The 24,768-nt window shown below is 44.9% G+C and overlaps 1 protein-coding gene across 5 annotated transcripts in view; it reads right to left on the minus strand.

Moving 5' to 3' along the window:
• ARAP1 (ArfGAP with RhoGAP domain, ankyrin repeat and PH domain 1) overlaps nt 1-24,768 on the minus strand; it is a 485,498-nt gene that overhangs the window by 389,647 nt on the left and 71,083 nt on the right. For all 5 annotated transcript variants that reach the window (XM_068266571.1, XM_068266573.1, XM_068266569.1 and 2 more), the window contains exon 2: nt 7,629-8,345. In XM_068266571.1, coding sequence (XP_068122672.1) covers nt 7,629-8,305 — 677 coding nt within the window. In that variant the 5' untranslated portion in view covers nt 8,306-8,345. The remainder of the gene's footprint in view (nt 1-7,628; nt 8,346-24,768) is intronic.

A 24,768-nucleotide genomic window follows, 5' to 3' on the forward strand; every position in this document is an offset into this window, starting at 1 on the left:
GAGCACCGGAGCAATATACGGGGGGGGGAGATGGAGTCTCCTGTTGCTAGGCACTTCATAACAGCAGGGCACAATGTGTCCCAGCTGCGTTTTAGGGTGATTGAGGTGGTTACACCCCCGCATCGTGGCGGGGACTTGGAACAGAAGCTCCTACAGAGGGAGCTGTACTGAATTAGATTCCATTGCACCTCATGGTATGAATGAGGATGTGGATTTGTCTCCATTTCTTCGTTAATTATCTGGCATACTTTGCTGTCGCAGTCCTGTTGTCTTTCCCTGTGGTGTAGTATTGCATCCAGCGTAATTTTAAGTACTTTTTAACATTAGGGTATGTCCCTTTAAGAATTTCTGCTGCACACTAATTTCCCTTATTTTTGTTTTGTTTTAGGCTTTCATCTTATCAACCACCTGGACACTGCTATTGGACACTGAATTTGCTCAAGAATCTCCACTTTGTGTACTTTTGTTTGTGTCACTAGCTTAGCTTCTGTTTCCTGGTCGGCAGGCATCACTGCACATGTGCGGCGGCCATCTTGGGAGTGGCCTTTTGGCTGCCTGGTTGGCCTGCCTCACTATGTGATGCCAGCCGGAACCGGAAGTGACATCGTGATGCCGAGACGCATGCCTCGTATCATCATTGATGCCAGAGGGCCGGCCCCGGTGTCCAGGTGGCTCACATTAGGCATAGGAAGCAGTATATAAGGTGCGTTCAAGCACCCAACAGCTCAGCACTCACTGCAGCAGTACCTGGCTACCCTCTGAGGAAGGAGTATTCACTCCGAAACAGCGCTGTCAGGGTAAATGGATCTCTGAGCACTTTTTGTTTCTTGGCATCCCCTGCATCCCTGTAGCTCTACTTGCTCTTTTTGAACTCTGATGCTTTTTTCTCATTGTAATCTATGCAGGGTGATTTTCTGTGCAGTTAACTGTGTGTACATTTTGGATTGTTAGCCATTTGTTCAAATACTATATTATACACATCACTTGCTGCTACTTGTCTAGCAACCTAAACTTTGTACATATGTTTCCTGCGTCTGTTTTGTGCTCTCACTGGATTGCATAAGGTTTCAGTCATTCCAGTTTAACTGCTATGCTGTGTGCTTCAACTTTTTCTGCTAATGCTGTATGTATTTTTGCCTTTGTCAATATATATATTCACTAAGCAAAATTGGTGTGCTGGTATTTTTCTAGTTACATTGTTATTTAGGACCTCCCCACGGGTCTGTCTTACTGTACCAAGCACCCAGCAGATCTGCTTCATACTATGCTCAGGGTGTGCAAACCTCTTATTTAATATTGTCCACTATAATACCTCATCACCACAGCCCATCCTCCTACCCCCGGAACAAGTGCCACAACAACCCCTCACACCACCACCACCATAGTAAGTGTGTCCACTATAATCCGTCATCACCACAGCCCATCCTTCTACCCCCGTAACAAGTGCCACAACACCCCCTCACACCACCACCACCATAGCAAGTGTGTCCACTATAATACCTCACCACCACAGCCCATCCTTCTACCCCCGTAACAAGTGCCACAACAACCCCTCACACCACCACCACCATAGCAAGTGTGTCCACTATACCACCACCATAGGTAAGGGATAGTTGTCAGGAAAGGATGGGCAGTAGGGAGTACGGGATAGGTGTGGGGGATGGGTGGGTGTAGGCATGGGGATTGGTATCAGGGTGTAGCTTAGTGTAAGAGGGAGGTACGGGTTAGGTGTCAGGAAAGGATGGGCAGCAGGAGGTTAGAGAGGTGCATGGGATGGGTGGGTGTAGGGACGGGGATAGGTATCAGGGTGTGGCTTAGTGTAAGAGGGAGGTACGGGTTAGGTGTCAGGAAAGGATGGGCAGCAGGGAGTTAGGGATAGGTGTGGGGGATGGGTGAGTGTACGGATAGAGATAGGCATCAGGGCATGGTTAGTGTAAGGGGGAGGTAAGGGTAAGGCGTCAGGAAAGGATGGGCAGCAGGGGGTTAGACAGGTGTGGGGGTTGGTGGGTGTAGAAATGGGGCGTGGTTAGGGAGTGGCTAGGGTAAGAGGGAGGTAAGGGTAAGGCGTCAGGAAAGGATGGGAAGCAGGGGGTTACGGTTAGGAAGGAGTTAGTGCTGAGAGAAAGTCAGACAGGCATCAGGAAGGGGTGGTGTTGGGCTTGGAGCCCCTGCAGATAGTACTGGCAGCAGGTGCCCAGAGCTGGGAACGTAGGTACACAGAGAACTCACCCGCAGGAAGCTCCCATCACCTCTCCAGCCTCCACTAGCCAAATACACAATAAACTGAGGAGAAAAGACCATTTAAAGAAAGAATATGCCCAATGGCATGGCTAAGGCGGTGATTTCACACATTGTGAAATATACACCAGAAATATTGCTCAGACTTCCTGCTGCTGGCGCTGAACTCGGGCACGACATGAGAAATTTACATCTGAGAGGGAAGCTACACTTCCAGTACGGCTCCGCTCCTAATTCTGCATTAAAGGGGCACTATGACAAAAATGATACCATTTAAAGGGAAAATAAACTTATGAGATAAGGATTTGTATGTGAAGAACAGCTAAGAAATAAAGCATTTGTAGCACAGATGTGAGTCTTATATTGTTTCCAGTACAGGAAGAGTTAAGAAACTTCAGTTATCTATGCAAAAGATCCTCTACGTGCTCTCCAACCTAACTTGGGTTGGCTACAGTGCATATGGGGAGTCGGTTTCTTTTGTTTTTGCTAAAGATTTTTACTGCAGGGAAGTTGAAAGCGAGCGCTGTAACAGCGCAGGGGATTTGGGCGCAGACGGCGCCACTATAGACTGTAATAGGAATTACTGCTATAGCGCCGCACAGTGTGTAACTTCGGTGCCGTCAGAAGACGGATCTGAAATTCCTTTTAAAACACTGTATTTCGTCAGCCAGCAATTGCTGGAAGCTGAATTACATCATTCCCCACCATCCATGGCGGCCTGGAGGGGGAATAGTAAGCGCGACCGGGAACTTGTGCAGCAGCAGGATAAGCCATATACCGGCTGTATCCTGCGCCCACGTCTCCCCGCGGCGATTTCATATGTATGCAGCTGAAAGGGCCATTAGCTCTGCTCTGTTTTATAGTGTGACTTGTAAATTGCAAATATGACAGAATGATGCAGTGTTATAAAATAAAGCTATATATCTAAAAACTAAAAAAAAAAAGACTATTTTCTTTGCTACTTATGTTCTATTTATTATCAGTACTACAGATAGAAACCATGACAGTACAATATGCTGGCGCTTTCTAAATACAATAAATAAATAAATAAAATGACATAAGTTTTTTTTATCACTTCAGTGTCACTTTAACCTCTTCGGTGGTAACCCCGAGCTAGGGTCAGGGCAGAAAACCGCAGCTCAGAGCGGTAATCCCGACCTCTGCTCGGGGTACCCGCTGGAGGCAGTGTGCAGAGCAACTCGCGCTAGCGGGAGAGTTTCTACATACCTCCCAGGGATCCCGACGTCGGACACCATTCTTCTTCCTCTCCTCCGGGGCTCTGCTTCCTGCTGGTGAGATCGCCGGCTGTCATCATGACAACAGCCGGCAATCTCACTTTAGAGTTGCAGCACCACCTGGAGGATGGAGGCATAATTGCAGCGCTGGAGCCAGGGAGGTGAGTGATTGCTGGGGCTGTGCAGCTCTCCCTGGCAGCATGATTGTTTCCAGGTTTTAGGGTCTGAAAGGGTGCAAAAAAATTGTACCCCTTTTAGACCCTAAAATCCATAAAGAATCATCATACCACCAAGGGGGTTAACTACTAAACCACCGCCTCACGTCAATGGGCGAGAGCACGGCGGCAGCCCCAGGACCTCCTAACGCCAATTAGCATCAAGTCCTGGGGCGGGGATTTGCAGGCGATCGCGCGCTTGAATGACGTCATCAATCTCCCAGGGGCAATCGGGGTTTAAAAAAACAAGGAAAAAATTAATCAATAGATAAAGGAAATAAATGTTTATTAAAAAACAAACATCCTGGGAACATTCAAAGCCCACCAACAGCAAGCTCTGTTGGTGGGCAGAAAAGGGGGGAATCACTTGTGTGCTGAGGCCTTAAAGCTGCAGTGGCCAAATTTGCAAAAAATAACCTGGTCACTAGAGGGGTGTAAGCCCGGGGTCCTCAAGTGGTTATGACTATATGAACTAGCGAGAGTAAGCCTATTGGGCTCAGCACAGGTGGCAGGATAGGTTGCAGTGATGGGATCAGTACAGACAGGGGTATAAAGGGAAGTATGAGAATGGTAACAGCATGTAATGCCAGACCAGTATAAAAGCATGAGATGCAGGCTAGATTCCCTGTGTACTCTATGTGAGCATCACTCAGTCTGCAGCAGAGGTGAATCAGAGGGGACACAAGCTCCTCCCCCCCACTCATCTATCCCCGCAGGCTTTCACGTTCCTCTTTCTTCCCTTGAGAGCGGCTGTGTTAGTCCTTCCGGCTTGGCGGGCTGCCATGACGATGAATCACATGATATGAAAGGGGGGATTGTTCTGCGGAACGCTCGCTGGCCGGATATCAGAAGAGGCGCAGGTGAAACTGACTTCCCCAGAAACCCATCTCCGCACTGCCTATTTCACATGATTACAGTCTATCCGTGAAGGAAAGACAGCCACAAATAGACATGTGTGATCCTATGAACTTCCGCTCTTAAAGGACAGAATATGAAAAGAATATGAAGGCTAACATTTTATTTCCTTTTAAGCAATACCAGTTACCTGGCAGCCCTGCTGATCTATTTGGCTGCAGTAGTGTCTGAATCACACCAGGAACAAGCATGCAGCTAATCTTGTCAGATCTGACAATAATGTCAGAAACACCTGATATGCTGCATGCTTGTTCAGGGGCTATGGCTGAAAGTATTAGAGGCAGAGGATGAGCAGGACAGCCAGGCGACTGGTATTGCTTAAAAGGAAATAAATATGGCAGCCTCCACACCCCTCCCATTTAAGTTGTCCTTTAAAGGGAACCTAAACCCTAGAAAAAAAAAATGAATCTCACTTACCTGGGGCTTTTACCAGCCCCCTGCAGCCGCACTGTGCCCTGATGTCACTCCTGGATCCTCTGGTCCCCGGCCGCCAGCTAGTTCCGTTTTATCATTGCACGCATTACCGCGGTAACAAGCCACTATAGCGGGTGTCAACACATACAAAGGTACATGTTGACACCTGCTATAGTGTCCTGTTACCGCGGTAACGCGTGTAATGATTCACGTGGCGGCCCGCCGACTTCAAGTCGGCAAAAACGGGACTAGCTGGCGGTCGGGACCAGAGAATCCAGGAGTGACGTCAGGGCACAGGATGGCTGCAGGGGGCTGGTAAAAGCTCCAGGTAAGTGAGACTCATTTTTTTTCTAGGGTTTAGGTTCCCTTTAAAGGACACCTGAAGTGAGAGGTGAATGGAGGATGACATTTATTTCTTTTTAAGCAATACCAGTTGCCTGGCAGCCCAGCTCATCCTCTGCCTCTAATACTATTAGCCATAGCCCCTGAACAAGCATGCAGCAGATCAGGTGTCTCTGATTGAAATTTGCAAGTTTAGCATTGGTTCTAAGATGTCTAATGGTAATTACAGTCCTGATTAACAGCTCAAAGCTCGTAACCCTCAGCTAGGTCAGAGCAGACCCTCAACTGCCAAAAAGGTTAGGAAATTAACGGCCGTGGTGTTCTTAAAGGGGCACTATGGAGAAAAAATGTAAAATTAAAATATGTGCAAACCTAGACAAATAAGAAGTGTGTTTCTTCCAGAGTAAAATGAGCCATAAATTACTTTTCTCCTATGTTGCTGTCACTTACAGTAGGTAGTAGAAATCTGACAGAAGTGACAGGTTTTAGACTAGTCCATCTCTTCATAGGGGGATTCTCAGCAAGGCTTTTATTCTTTATAAAGATATTCCCTAAAAAGGATTTTAACAATGATGCTGGCCAGCTTCCCTGGTTGCTACTGCTTTTTGGCAGTTGGAGAGAGCATCTGCCGTTCCCTAAGTGCTTTTGAAAATAAATAAATCCCTGAGAATCCCCTATGAAGAGATGGACTAGTCCAAAACCTGTCACTTCTGTCAGATTTCTACTACCTACTGTAAGTGACAGCAACATAGGAGAAAAGTAATTTATGGCTCATTTTACTCTCGAAAACACATATTTCTTATTTGTATAGGTTTGCACATATTTTAAAAATGTTCGCCATAATGCCCCTTTAAAGAAAATCTGTAAGAACCCCCCCCCCCCCCCTTTTCCCCCGGGGGACATTTACCTCGGGAGAGTGAAGCCTCTGGATCATAATGAGGCTTCCCCCATCCTCCTAAGCCCCGGCCATCCAGAGCTGGAAAGCCCTAAATATTTACCTACCCCGATCCAGGTCAGGCGCAGCTGCGGCTTTCCGATTGGGCTCAGGCAGAAATAGCTGAGCCCAATTGGGTCACTTTACAGTAGAGCAGACCAGATTGGGCTCGGCTATTTCTGTCTGAGCCTGATCGGAAAGCGCTACTGCGCCTGTGCTGGAGCCCAGGATGGTAAATATTGTAGGTGCCCTACGGCCGACAACTTAGGCAGATGTGGTTTCGGGGGAGGCAGCGCCGGATCCCTGAGGCTTAGGAGGATGGGGGGGGGGGGGGAGCATCATTAGGACCCTCCCGAGGTAAGTATCGCCCACAGCTTTTCAGAGAGCCTTGGCATTTTCAGACAGTAGCAAGGGCTTACAGGAGTTCAGTCTATGCAGGAGGAGGGGGAGGTGTTACTAGCCAGAGATTTCAGAGGCAGAGGGGAGGAGGGAGGAGGAGAGGGGACTGAATTTACACACAAGCAAGCTGATAGCATCTCCAGCCCTCAGCCTGTGACAATGGCTATCATTCATAAAGGTGCAGTCGGTAGTGCGGGAAAACACCGTTCTTCTCCGCAACTGGTACTTAAGACTTCTGGGTGGTCATTCATAAAAAAGGTGCCTGTTGCGGTAGAAGTGCGGAGGTTTTCTGGAGGAAGCTGGCGGTAGCGTGGCGGAAGACATGCGGAAAGATAAAAGCTGCCCGAATCCCTCCGTGCGCTCCTCTGTCTGATGCTGCTTGGGAGGTCCGTCCCATTCATTTACACGTATTCCGCCCGCCTATCGCTACTGTCGAGCAAGCGGTATTTTCCTTCTGCATACCGCTTGCTCTAATCTTTATGAATGCATGTGTTTGTAACTTTTTCTAGATAAATCTAGAAAAACTCCGCACAAGGCGGAAATGTATCGCTCTGTCAGCTTTTCATGCGGAAAGAGCCTTTATGAATGGGGATTTTGCAGAGTGCTCGGTAAAGTCACCGGTATTAAGCATTTCCGCATGCGGAAATGCTTTATGAATGATAGCCAATGTGACAAACAGAACCTGGCTGCCCTCATTGTATCACAATAAATAATCATAAACTTTTGCAGCTAGATATGCTGTGTAACCTACCTAAACTTTAGATAAGATATATAGACAAGTTACTTGTTATAGTTAGTTTTTCATCTCGGATCCACTTTAAAAACCCAGTAGATCACACAACCCATCGGAAGCCACTAAAATACTGTATTTCACGGTTTTGAACAGAATGACCATTTAAGAAGTCACCTGAATTATAAATGAGCCAGGACACTTACCTGCTGGGTAGTGCAGGCACAACTTTCTGAGGCCGTGCAGGAAGTGGTGGGGCGCTTTTAGCCTTGGGCTCTATCTTGTGACGTTTGAGTGGTAAAGGTGGAGCAACCACTTTGGGCGTTTCCTCCTCCTGCTCCTCATCGTTCTCCAAAAATTTGAAGCCATCGGGAGTGAACGGGGAAGGACAAAACTGTGAAACACCTGGGCTGGAGGGGTCGTCAAAGGACTGTGGGTCAGGCGGGCTGATTGGAGAGACAGACTTGGGTGGAGTGAGGGAGAATTTGAGTGGAGGAACATGAGTTACTCTTGGTGGAATTGGTGGTGGTGCTCGGACACTCTTGACGCTTTCAGGAGGCTCCGGAGAGCTTCTGAGATCCAGGCTGGATGTTGGATAAAGAGGATGAGATGCAGTCTTGGGGAAAACGTTACGTTTTTTGGGGATAGGTCTAGGACCTTCATTCTCCGAGAGGTAGTCCTGAGGAGCAGACTTTTGCAGAGATGCTAGCATGCGCTTACGGTGGCCCGGAAGCTGGACTCCAATGTTCAACAGGATCTCATCAGTAATGCAACGAAGGTCCGAGATTGTGTACAGGTCATGTTTCTCAAATAGTTCAGAGTATTGGTCCAACTTGATCGACTGAAGCCACTCGGGCACGGGCACAGAACTCCCGTCAGACATCGTGGACGACCTTCACTTCATCACTGCTTCTCCTCCACACCTAATAAAAGAAACAGAATTGGGAAGAAATTTAAGCTAAATCAAAAGCCTTATTTTGGAAAAAGTTAATCAATGGATTAAAAAAAAAAGTAAACAGAAAGGGTCCATTAACATTGCCATGTGGTACGCCAAGCATGCTTTGTTGAGGGTCTGTCCTGAAGTAGATTTTTAATCACTGAATCTTAACACATCTATGCAATGGGAGTAACTACCTAATGTATCCATTCAAAGTATGTTCACTGAGTTTACCCTCCTGCTACATGGATTTGGGAAAATTGTACCATCAAGATTGTATCACTGATAGACACTTTACAACTGGAAAAAAAAAACAAAAAAAAAAGAAAAAGATCAGGAACATGACAAACAGGTCCAGGCTGGTACAACTTCCCTGCTACACCAGTGCCAGAGCAGAAAGCCAAGATATTACAGTTGTATACTTTCGAATGATTCCCTTTACAGTAGAATTCTGGGGTTCTTTGAATACAAACATCTCAGGGGTTATATTGCACCCCATTTTTAATACCTATTTTTCTCTGCATATAATCTGCATTCACAAAATTTTGAACAGATACTGTACCAATAAAGGAAACCAGAGATGGACGCTTCAGCACAAAATAAACATCTCCCCCAATAGATTTTACTAAATAAATACTATACCTGGTATTTTTGCCACTCTGGTGTGCTGTATTTTGTGGTGTTTTTTTTTTTTTTTTTTTACTATAACGCCATGCAAAACACAGTTCATCAGAAAAGCATTTTATTTGGTGGGCTGTGTGCAAAATGAGATCACCATTTCTAAAAACCTCTTATGACTAACAAATATAGATAATAAAAAAAAACGTTTTTCAATATACCCTTACATTAGCCACTCCTCCCATCTCAAAACAGCTCTCTGTGATGCTGTGAGTATACAGAACAGGAAAGCAGAGCCAGCAGGGGGCAGGCTTGGGCTTGAAAATACATCAGAGAAGGCAGACTCAGCTATAATGATTCCTGAGCAAAGCCAGGCTGAATGCTCAGTCTGGGATTTTATCAGGGCTGATAACAAGCAGGCTGAGCAGTGAAGGATGAAACAGAGAGCAGGGTAGGTGTTTTCTCTAATGTTCCCACTGATTTACTTTATATGGTGAAATACACGAGGGTGCTTCGGCTCTGGTTCACCTTAAAGGGAATCTAAAGCCAGAGGAAAATGGAGGCTGACATTTATTTCCTTTAAAACAACACCAATTTCCTGGCAAGCCGGCTGACCCCCTGCCGCCGCTAAGGCTGGGAGCACACTAGGCGGCACAGAAAACCATGCGATTTCTGCATTTTGCGTTTCTATTTTCTGGGGTGCATTTTGTATGCATTTTTCATGCGTTTTAGTTTTGTACTTTTTACAATAGTTTCCCTTTTTCAATATAAAATTTAGTATCCTATTTTTTTAAATAAAAAAAAATGCATCATAAACGCATGTAAAAAAAAAAAAAAAAAAAAACACTCCTCTGCATCTCCATTGAAATACATAATGTGCAATTTTCATGTGTTTTAAAGAAATATGCACAAGTTGTGGGTTTTAAAAAAAAAAGCACATTGTAACATACAGATACATTTTTTTTATGCTGCCCATAGACTTTCATTATGTGCAGAAATGCATGTGTTTTTCACAACAATAGCGATAGTGATTCAGACTCTACTGCAGCCAAAGAGATCAGCAGGACAGCCAGGAAACTGGTATTGTTTAAAAGGAAATACATATGGCAGCCTCCATATCACCCCCACCTCGGGTTCCCTTTAACTCCTGTGTTTGATTATGTGAGTTTACATTAACTTTAGGAAGGTGTTTACAACCCTCTTGCTGCACTAGTGGTTATGAAGTTGAGATGCTTATAAATGCGGCTTGTATGCAATTTTATTGCAAACTGTATATAGCATGGAACAAGCCAATTAAACAGATTCCTTGAATATTTTGACTGACCCAATGCCAAGCTGCTTACAAACGGCATAAACCTCCTGAGTGGTATGTACGACACTAAGTCGGGCATGCCGCTCAAGTGGTTTTGCTGGCCTCGGGAGCCCCCCAGTATAAAGCTATTAGGTTATCTGACTGTATAAGATGTTAGCTAGCGCTAGGCTAGCTAGTATAAGTGCCCAGATCAAACCGCTATACACAAACCAAGCCTGTATCTAGCGATCGGCACAGCCTCCCCGCACAGCCACCTATACTAGCGAGCCTAGCTCTAGCTAACATCTTATGCAGCCACATAACCTAATAGTTTTATACTGGGGGACTCAGGCTAGCAAAACCTCCTGAGCGGCGTAACGCTCAGGAGGTTAAATATGCAGGGAAATGAAGTCAGTAGCATCTCATGGTCCATCTGTAATCATAACTACACAGGAGTAGATTCTTCCAGGAAAAAGCAATCTATCCCAAAGTCAAGCACACTGCCGGAAATTAGAGATTAGACAGCAGCAGGTGTCCCGCAATAACATGATTAGGCAGCAAGTGTCCACTAAATAACACAATTCCGCAGCAGGTGGAGTAAGGAAATAAAGTAAAAATTGGTCCAGAATCTTTTATCTCGCTAGATTACAGACGTGGAACGGACAAAGTCTAAAGGAAATCTGTGCAAAAATTACAGAATAACAATGTGTTCAATAATATCAATACTAATACCCATTACCCAGAATGCTTTGTGCTTGAAAGTCTACAATGATCCGGAATTTCCCTGAAAGCCAATCTTTAACCCAGACAATGTGCTATTTACAGATATTTACAGGGGTGCCTGGCCTGCCCAGTGCCCATGTTCTCAGAAAGAGGTTCAGAGAGAAAATTTTGCCTCAGGAATCATTTCTCAACAAGTGTTAGCTTAAAAATAGCAATAAACAGGTAATAAACAGTCACAACCACAAATTGTCTTTCCCTTTGCTTCTCTGTACTGTACACATTCCACAGTGTCCGATGTTCGCTTCCTCGGCACAGCAACCATTACTAATGACTTGAGATAGGAGCAGAACGCCACCAAAACACAAAAAAGAATGCTCAGAAAAGCAGAGCAGTGTTCTCCTGAGGCTTCACCCGGCTACTTTTCGTGAGCAACGAGATGCAAATTCTTCCGAAATTATGCAAATGTATGCAGTTTGAAAACAGACCAATCAATTTAAACCCAAGTTTAAATTGATTGGTCCATTTTCAAGCTGCCTATATTTGCATAAAAATTTGCATTAACGCAGAAGAATTTGCATATTTGAGATCATCCCTACTCCTCCTCCTATGCTGTGAGCAGAGTTGCACAGGTCCTGCCTTCCCCCCCCCCCCCCCCCCCCGACGTGCCCCACCCGGGCTGGAAAAAAATTCTGGGGTGAACTCTGAAGAGGTTATTTGTCCTGTGCCACCTGAAGAAGATTGGTATACCACGAGAGCTGCTGACCAGCTTCTACACCGCTACATCGTATCCATCCTCTGCTCCTCTGACATCGTTCTATATGAAGGAGCGACCGTCAAGGACAAGTACAAGCTGCAAAGAGTAATTAGCGCTGCAGAAAATATCATCGGATGGCCCACCGCTAGATCTTCTCCCCACTGCAAGAATTAAGACAAAGGCCACGACCCCTCCCAACCGGGCAATCGCTTCTTTGAGCTTTTTCCGCCGGGCCAACGCCACTGTAGGGGTCTACCGAATTAGCAGCTACAGGTGAAAATTTGGGCCAGAGGTTCCCAAAAAGATAGCGACGGGAAAGTCCAGCTACATTGTAGCGGTGCCAAGTATCAACGGTGCAGAGTCTCCTAGAGGCTGATTTATGCACTAAAAAGTTCTGCTATAGTGTAGCAAAAGTCTGTAGTGGACAAGAGAACAGCAGTTCTTTTATACATTCTATATTAGTGGTGTTAAAGTTAGGCGTAGGCATACATGGGGGTAGGATAATGCTAGGCATAGGTAGGGGGAAGGTTATTATACTATACATAGCAGAAGAAAGTTAGAAAGCTGGTAAAATTAGATATTCTACCAACCACAATATCTCACACATTTTTAATCACAGCACTTTCATGGGTAAACCTGGGAGGGGCTCACCTATTGGGGGAGTCATGTGTTCTGGCATATCTGTACTTCCACTATCCACCAGCAGGTGGTTCTCTATAATTACCTGCAGCCTGCAAGAACAGCAGATACTACTCCCTTGTGTTTCCACTTTCCACCAGCAGGAAGCGCTCTATCATCAGCAGCTGTGGCCTTCCTGGTTAAAGACTCCAGCCTTCACTAGGACTCTTGCTAAACTGTATTGCACTCAGGATTGTCACCACTCTGTGCGAACATCTCTGGTCCCAGCTGCTGTATTCTTATCCAGGGTTCCCTAACCCTGTCCTCAAGGCCCACCAACAGAACATGTTTTGCAGGAAACCAATTCTAACAAATGCTGGCTGATGGCCGTTTCTCTCTGCCGAGCTTCTTCCGAGGCAAAAAAGATCCACTCCACACAGGTCCAAAAGATCCACAGGTGGATCCTTTGCCTCGGAAAAAGCTTGGTGTAAACTGTAGGTTTACACCAGTATTACCTGTAAAAATAAATGAGCATAAAAGGAGAGCCGTACTGTTTTTCTCTTTGTGATGCATATGAACTAACTACTCAGTACTGAGCACACTGGTTGCCTCACACACTGGAAGCAGGCCTGATTTTCTGAGACGCATTGTATACAGGTAGTGCCGGTCTCTACGTTCCCTTGTCACTAGTGTAGGGGACAGGATGACCACAGGACTATGGAACCTATGCCATTCCCCTCACTCATGTAGTAGATAGGATGACCACAGGGCTACAGCTAAGGGCCATAGCACAATCGCATCACCAAAGTAGTCGACAGGATGACCACAGGACTACTCTAAAAAGTCATGGCACATGGACAATCCAATCACTAGTGTACGAGACAGGAGGACTACGCCTAATGGTCATGGCACCTGGGTAATACCCTTACTACTGTAGGATACAGGATAACCACAAGATCCCTACTAAGGGCCATGGCACAGAGGCAATCTTCTTAACAAAGCAGGAGACAGGATGACCATAGGGGCACTCCTAAAAGGCCATGGCACATACTGTAGGTAATCCCCTCTCTAGTGTGACATTCCTTACAGGGAAATATCCTATTGATTGTGCTTCTCAGTGTTATTTCCCCACGCTCCTCCCCCATAGTCTATGGACCTCACGTGGATCCCAAGACAATAGACAGAGCAATGCACAGGTACGAGGAAGGACAGCGGAACAAATCATCTGATGCAATGCTGTAAAACATTAAATACAAAGTGTCCAAAGAGCAAACTCATAAACAGAGGTCACAGTTATAAAAATAGCTCCGCAATCAACAACAACTTGTACCAAACGCAGAACAGTATTAGAGATGACTCATGTTGGGGGGGGGGGGGGGGGGTTATGCAGCCCAAAGTGGCAATGTATTTTGGCTGCTAACATTTTACAATCAACTCCATGGACACATTTGTTATTGTGCTAATAAATACCAGTCGATCACAAGGCGAGTTAATTCAGGAAGCCAAGTCTGCTAAACTCTTCCTTATCAACTAACCAGAAGCTCTGTAAGCTTATAATTTATTTTCTCTTAAAGAGACTCTGTAACAAAAAGTTCAGCCTTGTTTCTTCTATCCTATAAGTTCCTATACCTGTTCTAATGTGGTCTTACTGCAGCCTTTCCTAGTTGCACAGTCGCTGTATTATCTCTGTTCTATAATCTAATCTTCTTTCCTTTGTCAGCTTTGTTTGCTCAGGCAGGAATGTGTTGCTCTGCTGGGATAGGTAGACGTTATACACACCCTCTCCACACCCCCTCCAGGCTCTGTATGAGTCACAGACTTAGCTCCTCTCAGCCTATCACAAGCTGGTTAGCAGCCATGTCTTTTGTTTGTAAACACTGCCTAAAACTGGCAATTACAAGCCAGGATTGCAGCAGAGAGTGGCAGAAACAGCACAGAGGGGCCCCGGAGAACATAAGGAATAGAATGGTATGCTTTTTATTGTAAGGATTTTAGAGTACAGATTCTCTTTAAAGAGAACCTAAAGCGAGGCTCCCATATTTATTTCATTTTCAGCAATATCAGTTGCCTGGCAGGCCTGCTGATCTCTTTGGCTGCAGTAGGGTCTGAATCACACACCTGAAACCAGCATGCGGCTAATCCAATCACTCTTCAGTCAGAGCACCTGATCTGTTGCATGCTTGTTCAAGGGTTATGGCTAAAAGTATTAAAAGCAGAGGATCAGCAGGATGCCAGGCAATGTGCATTGTTTAAAAGGAGATACATATGACAGCCTCTATATCCCTCTCACTTTAGGTTCCCTTGAAAGCATTTCTGTAACCTTAAAGGACACCCGAGGTAAAAATAATTTAATGGAAAAAACAATTGTATCTACCCTCCTCCTCCTAAAAATGACTTTTTAAGATATTCCACAGTTTTATTTTATGTTTAAATCTACTTTTTAAGTTTTTACTGTGTTATTGTTTTTGCTCAATGACACATTCATTGTAGTATGCTAGAGCTAGAATCTATGAACTATTGACCATGTTTATCTCTTTCCTGCTCCCAGAAGCCATTTTCAGCTAGGTAAGTGTTTTATAGTTGGAATTTCTTATCAGTGAGGGTCACACTGTAGTCACTTCCTGTCTGAGTCAGGACTGAGTCAGCCACTTACATACCTGATCTTTACCTCTTTCAGACAGAGGGGAAAAAAAAAGGAACACAGGCTAGTTATTTGTGTGCTTGGCACTGTACATACACATGTCTATCTCATCATGTCACTTCAGGTATCCTTTAAGTAAGGGATAGCACCTGGATGTGGAGGCTTCCTCGGTCTCTCTACACCCCTTCTGCGCTGGAACCCTCAGAACAATCCTGGACATTGAAGTCAAACATTGCGCGCGGTCACGCTCCCCTCCATGTACAAGCGCGGCTGCACTGCGCAGGTGCAAATTACAGGCCGCTAATGCACTGGGGTTCCGCATACCAGGGAACAAAAGCAGGCCAGACATGTTGGTCAGAAGTGCGAACTTAATGATGAGAGGCAATTTCACACAGGTCATTTCTCATGAAGATCATTAAATTTCCTTTAACCCTCCTGGCGGTTTGCAAAAAAATCGCCAGGGGGCAGCAAATCTTTTTTTTTTTAAATTTTTTTTTTTTTTTTTCATGTAGCGAGACAAAGTCTCGCTACATGATAGCCGCTGCTCAGCGGCATCCCCCCAGCCCCTCCGATCGCCGCCGGCGATCGGAGATCCGGAGATCCCGTTCAAAGAACGGGATCTCCCGGAGGGCTTCCCCCGTCGCCATGGCGACGGGGCGGGATGACGTCACGACGTCAAAGGGGATTCCGATCCACCCCATAGAGCTGCCTGGCACTGATTGGCCAGGCAGCGCACGGGGTCTGGGGGGGGGGGGCGGCTGCGGCGCGACGGATAGCGGCGGATCGGCGGGTAGCGGCGGCGATCGGGCACTGCACGCAGCTAGCAAAGTGCTAGCTGCGTGCAGCAAAAAAAAAAAAATTATGCAAATCGGCCCAGCGGGGCCTGAGCGGTGCCTTCCGGCGGCTTACCCCGAGCTCAGCTCGGGCTTACCGCCAGGAAGGTTAAAGAGGAACTTCAGTGAAAATAACGTAATAAAAAAGTGCTTCGTTTTTACAATAATTATGTATAAGTGATTTAGTCAGTGTTTGCCCATTGTAAAAGCTTTCCTCTCCCTGATTTACATTCTGATATTTATCACATGGTGACATTTTTACTGCTGGCAGGTGATGTCAGTGGAAGGAGATGCTGCTTGATTTTTTGTCAGTTGGAAACAGCTGTTATTTCCCACAATGCAACAATGCTCCCACAGTATGATGTCAGAAACCCTGGTCCTGACATCACACTGTGGGAGGGGTTTCACCACAATATCAGCCACACAGCGCCCCCTGATGATCCATTTGTGAAAAGCAAAAGATTTCTCATGGGAAAGGGCATATCAGCTACTGATTGGGATGAAGTTTAATTCTTGGTTACGGTTTCTCTTTAACACTCACAATTATGTCTTCAATATAATATAGAGCACTGGTCTGACTAAACAGAGGTGCACGTTATACCACTCCCATCTGGGAGGCAGAGGGCAGTATAAAGGCACGTGGTCAGGATTACACATGGGGACATTTTACTATAATGCATGCCAGGAGGATGGGAGCTGAAGAGGCCCAAGTTGGTCATAGCCAATCAGCGTAAAGCCTTGTTCCCTGTAGCACAACAGCTGAGACCTGGTTAGCTCATCATGTGACCCTCTTGTGACAAACAAGATAAAGAGGCATCTGATTACATATATGTAACGGAATGTGATAGCTAACAGCAGATAATATGCTGTGCGGAAGTGTCTGTTAGAAACCACAACATGCTATCACAAGAGAAATGTATAATAATAGTGTGTGACTGTGGCGAGGACATTAGAGTGTAAGCTCCTCTGGTGCAGAGACTGATGGGAAGGGATCAGTGATCTCTGTACAGCGCTGTGGATTATGTCAGAGCTATATAAATGTATAATAATAATAGTGTGTGACTGTGGTGAGGACATTAGAGTGTAAGCTCCTCTGGTGCAGAGACTGATGGGAATGGATAAGTGCTCTCTGTACAGTGCTGTGGAATATGTCAGAGCTATATAAATGTATATTAATAATAATAATAGTGTGTGACTGCGCATATTAGAGTGTTAGCTCCTCTGGTGCAGAGACTGATGGGAATGGATCAGTGATCTCTGTACAGTGCTGTGGAATATGTCAGAGCTATATAAATGTATATTAATAATAATAATAGTGTGTGACTGCGCATATTAGAGTGTTAGCTCCTCTGGTGCAGAGACTGATGGGAATGGATCAGTGATCTCTGTACAGTGCTGTGGAATATGTCAGAGCTATATACATGTATAATAATAATAGTGTGTGACTGTGGTGAGGACATTAGAGTGTAAGCTCCTCTGGTGCAGAGACTGATGGGAATGGATCTGTGATCTCTGTACAGCGCTGTAGAATATGTCAGAGCTATATAAATGTATAATAATAATAATAATAATAGTGTGTGACTGTGGTGAGGACATTAGAGTGTAAGCTCGTCTGGTGCAGAGACTGATGGGAATGGATCAGTGATCTCTGTACAGCGCTGTGGTATATGTCAGAGCTATATAAATGTATAATAATTGTGTGTGACTGTGGTGAGGACATTAGAGTGTAAGCTCGTCTGGTGCAGAGACTGATGGGAATGGATCAGTGATCTCTGTACAGCGCTGTGGAATACGTCAGAGCTATATAAATGTATAATAATAGTGTTTGATTGTGGGTGAGGACATTAGAGTGTAAGCTCCTCTGGTGCAGAGACTGATAGGAAGGGATCAGTGATCTCTGTACAGCGCTGTGGAATATGTCAGAGCTATATAAATGTATAATAATAATAGTGTGTGACTGTGGTGAGGACATTAGAGTGTAAGCTCCTCTGGTGCAGAGACTAATGGGAATGGCTCAGTGATCTCTGTACAGAGCTGTAGAATATGTCAGAGCTATATAAAATGTACAATAACAAAAATAATAATAGTACGTGACTGATGAAGAGGAGGTAGTGGATAACGTCTTGTTAAAATGCTGCAAGAATTTCCCTGTCTGGGAGTCTTTAAGAGAGAAAAATATACAAATCTTAACTTGTAATATTTACTCATAAATTGAAGGAATTAACATTTCAATGTAAATTTGCTACACAGGAAAAATATTTTTTCTAAACATCACCTTAAATGACAACATGTTTCGCTTTCAGGGGAGGCTTTGTCAGGGGTGCTGTACTAGAGAACAGTAAAGCTAGTGCTAGAGTGCAGACAGAGATAGAAGCCTGACTGGGAATCACACAGCATTATCCCATCCTTTACTGCAGTGACCTTTCATCTCCTCAACTAAAGTATGTAGAAAATGTGCATCAATATGCACATTCCTCCAGTGTTACGAGTAAATAATAAAAGTTATGTTTTATACACGTTCCTCTCTTAAACGCTCAAAGACGAGCACATTCTTGTTGCAATATTCAAATCAGGTGAGTCACCTGAAGTCAGAGGTATATGGAGGCTGCCATATTAAATTTCCTTTTAAACAATACCAGTTGCCTGACAGCCCTGCTGACGTCTGGCTGCAGTGGAGTCAGAATCACACACTAGACACAAGCATACAGCAGCTCAGGTGCTCCGACTGAAGTGCGACTGGATTAGCTGCATGCTTGTTTCAGGTGTGTGACTCAGACTTCAGAGCACCTGATCTGCATGCTTGTTCAGGGTCTATAGCTATGAGTATTAGAGGCTGTAATGGAGTCAGAGGTTCATTACAGTATTAGAGGCAGAGGCTCAGCAGGACAGCCAGGCAAAGTGCATTGTTTAAAAGGAAATGAATAGGTCAGTCTCCATATTCCTTTCAGTACAGGTTTGCTTCAAAGAGACTCTGTAACAAAATTTTCAGCCTTATTTTTTCTATCCTATAAGTTCCTATACCTGTTCTAATGTGCTCTGTCTTACTGCAGCCTTTCCTAGTTGCACAGTGGCTGTATTATCTCTGTTATAATCTAATCTTCTTTCCTTTGCCAGCTTTGTCGGCTCAGGCTGGAATGTGCTGCTCTGCTTGTGATAGGGAGAAGCTATACACACCCTCTTCACGCCCCCTGCAGGCTCTGTATGAGTCACAGACTTAGCTTCTCTCAACCTATCACATGCTGGTTAGCAGCCATGTCTTTTGTTTGTAAACGCTGCCTAAAACTGGAAATTGCAAGCCAGGATTGCAGCAGAGAGTGGCAGAAACAGCACAGAGGGGCCCCGGAGAACATAATAAATAGAATGGTATGCTTTTTATTGTAAGAATTTTAGAGTACAGATTCTCCGTTAGAGGCCCAGAATAGAGGTGTCTATCATCGTATAGAGTTCAGATGGTCCCAGTTCCCTAATGCTGCATTTAGTGGGTAGTCTAGGTCGATCTGAAGCGTTACTATAGACTTTCAAGGCCCTTTCACACCGGGGCTGTGCGGTATTTTTACTGCACCCCACAACCGGGAAGCGACCGCAAGCACACATCAATTCCTGCTTGGCCCAATGCCAGATTGGGAATACCACTGTTTTTAGCAGTGTGGTGCGGCTACCGAACAGGCTGCTTGCAGTGTGAAACCGGCCTCAATAAAATATCATATGGGTGCTCCTTCAGGAGGAAGTGACGGCAGCGAGGCTTGGAACGCGAGCCGTCTAACAGCACGGACTCTCAGGACGCAGGGCGGACAGCGGAATTATGGGTAAATAACTCTTTCATTCCCCACCCCACACCTGCTGTAATTACACCTCATTTGAATCACGAGCAATCACTCCTGGTTAAGCTCGGAGGGCACCCCTGTTGATGGATTTTTGTCCAAATCAGTAATTTGCGACAAGACACATCTAGACGCCTTACAAATCAATACTAATGCCACTTTCCTCTCTCAAGATCAATAAAATGCCTTCAGAGTGTTTAAAAACCTCACACTGCCCCCTGCTAGGGTGTGATATAACCCAGTTGAGGGATGAGAACACTTGCAGCCTAATAGACAATTTACGTCCGTGCCTGCGCAGTAAGCCGCCGCTCGTGCACGAATGGCTCCATGCTTCTGCCCAGCTGTGCGCATGACAACATAGGACGCCTCTGGAGGACAGCAGGGCGCTTCCCCCTTCTTAGGAAAGTACAGTATTCACTTTTTACACGTGTGATGCCTCAGGTTCTCTTTATGCTGAGTACAGACGTCAGATAAAAATCTTTGCAAACTGAGGACTCAATCTGTTGTAGAGGATTGTCAGAAAGGATAGAACGTAATGCTGCTGCACACCTGCAAATCATCAAGCCGAAAACCTGAGAAATGCTTCTGTAGTCCAATTACTACTTTCTTGTTCACGCATGCGAGGTTAAAGCAGCAGGGACAGCCATACTATCCCTGGAAAAGAAACATATATAAGTAGATAAATACTTGCTCTACTTACATAACATATGTATTGTACAGTCCATGTTTTGATTTCAGTGAATTGTATAAAGTAAATAAAGACATTTACCACCAGGCATTTTCCACCTTTACTGCCTCTGACTGAAGTCAATCCTGATGCAATTTCCTCCCTTACTCTATTTTCCTCGTAGAAACTGCAGTCATATCTAGCTTGTGTTGTAAACACGCCAGCACAGCATAGGTTGTATTTCAGCAGCTTCTGCAGAGGGGGGAGGTGTATTTCCCTTTTCAGCCTTGTGTCAGACTGAACTGCTCTCAGCCAATCAGTGAGGAACAAGAATGTGGGAGGGGGGATGACAAGCTTCCTTCTTGTTGGTAATGTACCAAATAGAGCCAGGCTGACTAAGATAGGATTTATTACAGTAGCAACATTTATGATTATATTGGAGTGCTTGCAATGCAGGGTTAGGTTGCAGACTGCATAATGAACACAGTGCAGTGCGTAAATGGAATTAGATTTTGTGGCTGACAATCCCTCTTTAAAGTGATCCTCCAGACTAAAAATCTACTCAGCAGCACTGAAGAGGCTTTGTGTTTCTTTAACAGTTGCACAGCATCAGAACTTTGTTTTTCCTACCCAAGCCTCATTTTTAGCTGCACACAAGAAAACTGTCCGGGCATTTTTCCCCTGATGTTGTGCAAAGCATGATGGGATTTCTGATGTTATTGTTCTCCTTCGGCTGTTTTGGCACAAATTTGTTTTTTTTTTAATTTTGAATGTGAGATTTGAAGCCTAGCGCATGCAGCTGGGAAGGGTGATCAGGACACAGGACAGTTAGAACTGTGCCTCCTGCTCTCTGTCACCTCCTTTCAACCAAAAAGATGGCTGCCCCCATGAAATCACAAACCTTTGCCTGTTCTTTTAAAACAGGGTGGGTAAGAGATTATATTACCTATCTATTTTAATAAACACAACTAATGTAGCTTAATGACAGTATGTTTGTGTAGGCTGAAGTTCCCCCTTTAAGAAGTATCTCCGGATCTCATACATGCCTTGGTTAAAAAAAACAATGGTCTTCAGACCAGATCCGCCGGGATGGAGTGGAAAGATTGAGGGACAGATACCGCTGGTAGCTCTCTTTGGACGATTTTATCTTTTTATGATTATTGGCAGATCGATAGTTGAGTGTTCGTTTTCCAAAGACTTTTATGTCAGGTGTGTATGCAGCTTTAGTAAAACAGACGCATTGTTCCTGTATGATCGCTCACGGAATACAGTATAAAGCACACACTGGCAGCAATTCTGTCATTCTTTGCCTGAATTTTGGCCTAGATACAGTTTGTTCAGCACTCCTCCTTCTGTAAACTTCCTCCAGGCACTCGGGTAGCTTCCTGCAACCCAAAACACATTAATATGCTCATTGGCTTCCTGCCACCATTGGAATAACAGCCCGTCCACTGGCCACAGAATCTCAACTAATCCACTTAAAGAGGCACTATAGTGACATAAGGCTAAATGTAATACAATTCTCAGGATACCCAATTCTATATTAATTTTCCAGGTTTCAGCATCAGAAACACTTCCTGTATTTATAGATTGCTGGATATCGGTATGCAGCCCCACCCTTCCAGTGATGTTTAACCAGTAGCGGACCTCGCGCCATTTCAAAAAGTGCTGCTGGTCCCTCTTAACGGACCAGCAGAGACTTTAAAACGTCCTCCGCTGTCGTGCACACACGCGCCCGCTGCACGTACCTGTAGGAACTTAGAGAGCCGCGATTGGTGAAAGGGAAGAAGTGTTCCCTGAACTAATCAAAGTGCCTGGAAGGGAAAGGTTATGGCTTCAACAAGAAGCCAATGATTTTGTCTCTAACTACGCTTTCAAGTGGTAAAAATAAAAAAAATACATAAGAAAAAAAAAAAGTAAAAATACACATTTTACACTTTGTACATTAAATAAAACTAAATTAATACCTCCTTCCCCCCTCCCATGCCCTCCTCACCAAAGTTACCAAAATAAAACACGAAAAATACATTAATAGTGACGTTAGGGACTCCGGTTTTCTACCATGTATGGCATGAGGGTATATTACTGTTATTTGCAAATAAAGGCTCGTTATTATTGATCCAGTACAAAAAACTCAAAGAACAAATACACCTTTATTTCAAAATAATATATCGTAACCATACATTGTACTAGGGTAGGGACATATTTTAAACATTGTAATAGCCTGGACAAATTAGCAAATAAAAGATGTGGGTTTTATTTACAGTAGTTTTGATTATTTTACAATTATAGGGGCTGGAACTGGAGAAAGTGTATTTTTTCATTTTTCCCAAAGTTCTCCCTTTAAATTGAACAGAAAATAATTAATTAGTGTAAACAAATATCACCCCCCCCCCCCCCCCCCAAAAAAAATCCTAATTTGTGGTGGAAAAAAAAACAAGTTATAGATCATTTTGTTGTGATAAAGTTATTGGCGAATGAAAGGGAGAAGCGCTGACAGATGAAAATTGCTCTGGTCCGTTAGGGTAAAAACCCTTTGGGGAGAAGTAGTTAACTTAGGCTAGAACGTCAAAAAGCATTCCCCTCCCAGTGCACTCAGGTGTTTCTACTCACTTCGGAACAGAACAGCAAACAAAAATTCTGCAGCGATGCCCCTGCCAGCAGTAAAGATTTTTACTCTTCTGCTAAATTAAAAAATGTGAATCAGGGAAAAGAAAAATTGGGCAAACACCGACAAAATGATTTCTAAAGAATATTGAGACAGCTCAAGGTGACTCATAACCACCAGAAATGTATAAAAGGCTAAAAGAGACCAAAAAGTCCTCTACTGAAACGCAAAGCGAATACTGTAAAAATCAAGCAATGTTATTCATTAATTTATATTCAGTAAAGTTCCTCTAGATAGAAGGATGGTGAATTACGTATGATATCCTCACTGTTTGGCAATCTCTGGAGGCATCTTTTATAAATCATCATGGGTAACGCCGCTGGGCAATGGCATATCATATCGGGGCAGTTACCCCTTAAAAAGGACAGGGGGGGGGGGGGGGGGGGGGAAGAAAAAAAAAAAAAAAAGGGGGGGGGGGATCTACGTACCCGGGCTTTCTCCAGCCCCTGGCAGCTGATATGTCCCTCACCGCAGCTCGGCTTCCAGCCGGTGGCCCGGGGACCCCACCTTTGCAGATGGCCCCTCCATGGCATCTACTGCACATGGGCGTGATCGTGCTGCTCATGCTCACGTGGCTTGGAGTATTTTGCGCAGGCGCAGAAGTACTGCGCAGAACGCTCCAGACCACATAAGCGTAATCACAAGCGGTGTGGCCGCAGGCTCACGCAGGCGCAGAAGATGCCGACCTGGCAAGGGACATATCGGCTGCCAGGGGCTGGAGGAAGCACCAGGTAAGTAGATTTTTTTTTCTTTTTATTTACCTTGCACCTTTCCTTTAAATCTGGTCACCTGTGCTCTAGTCCTCACAACTTCTGCACTTTGTGACCCAATTTATTAAAGGGACCCTGGACAAAAGAAAAAAATGCCATACTAAACCTACCTGGGGCTTCCTCCAGCCCCCGTAGTCCGTGAGGTCTTTCTGCACCCTCTGGGATCCATCCGTTCTACCACTGGCGGGTCCATTAGTGCGTGACTTGGCCAGGAGTCGTGCACAACTATGCATGCATGGCCCGTCTGTATGCCTGTCTCACACGCCCATTGTCTTGAGCATTCTGTGCACAAGCGGTTCATTCTTTCGAGAATCGTGCATGCGCAGAATGCTCAAGCAATGAGCAAACGAGGCGGGCACGCGGACAGGCCGCTAATGCAGAGCCGCCAGTGGTAGAACGGAGGGAGCCCAGAGGACACTGAGGGACCTCACAGACTATGGGGGCTGGAGGAAGCCCCAGGTAAGTTCAGTATGGCATTTTTTTCTTCTGTTCAGAGTCCCTTTAAGACAAAAAAAAATGGAAACTGAGTGGGAAAAAAATTGATTTTTACTTTTATATTCAATTTAAATAATGTATAGAACAAAAATAGCCCATGTTTTTGGTCCTCTGATGCTGTTGGTCCTGCAAAAACTTGTCTGTTGCTCAATATGCTTGTCTGCTGCTTATGCAGGTGATAGCCCCCCCCACGCTAAAGTGGTGGGGGGCTCAACCACCTGAAGGGTCTAGCTGTGCAGATGGGAAACTTAGGGTTCTCCTCACCACAAGTTAATTATTATTTTTGATACGTACACTAATGTCTTGTCTACTGTGCTCCTGACGATGCCCATATTCGGGCAAAACATGTTGATTTTGCCACATTGTATTAAGTGCACTCCTGCTCACATTTATGTTCATTATCCACATGGCAGTCCAGTATCTGTGTTCATTTATATGTTAAGACGTGTTGGTGTAACTTTGCCCCTGGGTACTTTGCACGGCTGGCTTTTCCCACAGTGACAAGCGCGT

Source organism: Hyperolius riggenbachi, chromosome 2 (genome assembly GCF_040937935.1).
Source record: "Hyperolius riggenbachi isolate aHypRig1 chromosome 2, aHypRig1.pri, whole genome shotgun sequence".
Taxonomy (NCBI): Eukaryota; Metazoa; Chordata; class Amphibia; order Anura; family Hyperoliidae; genus Hyperolius; species Hyperolius riggenbachi.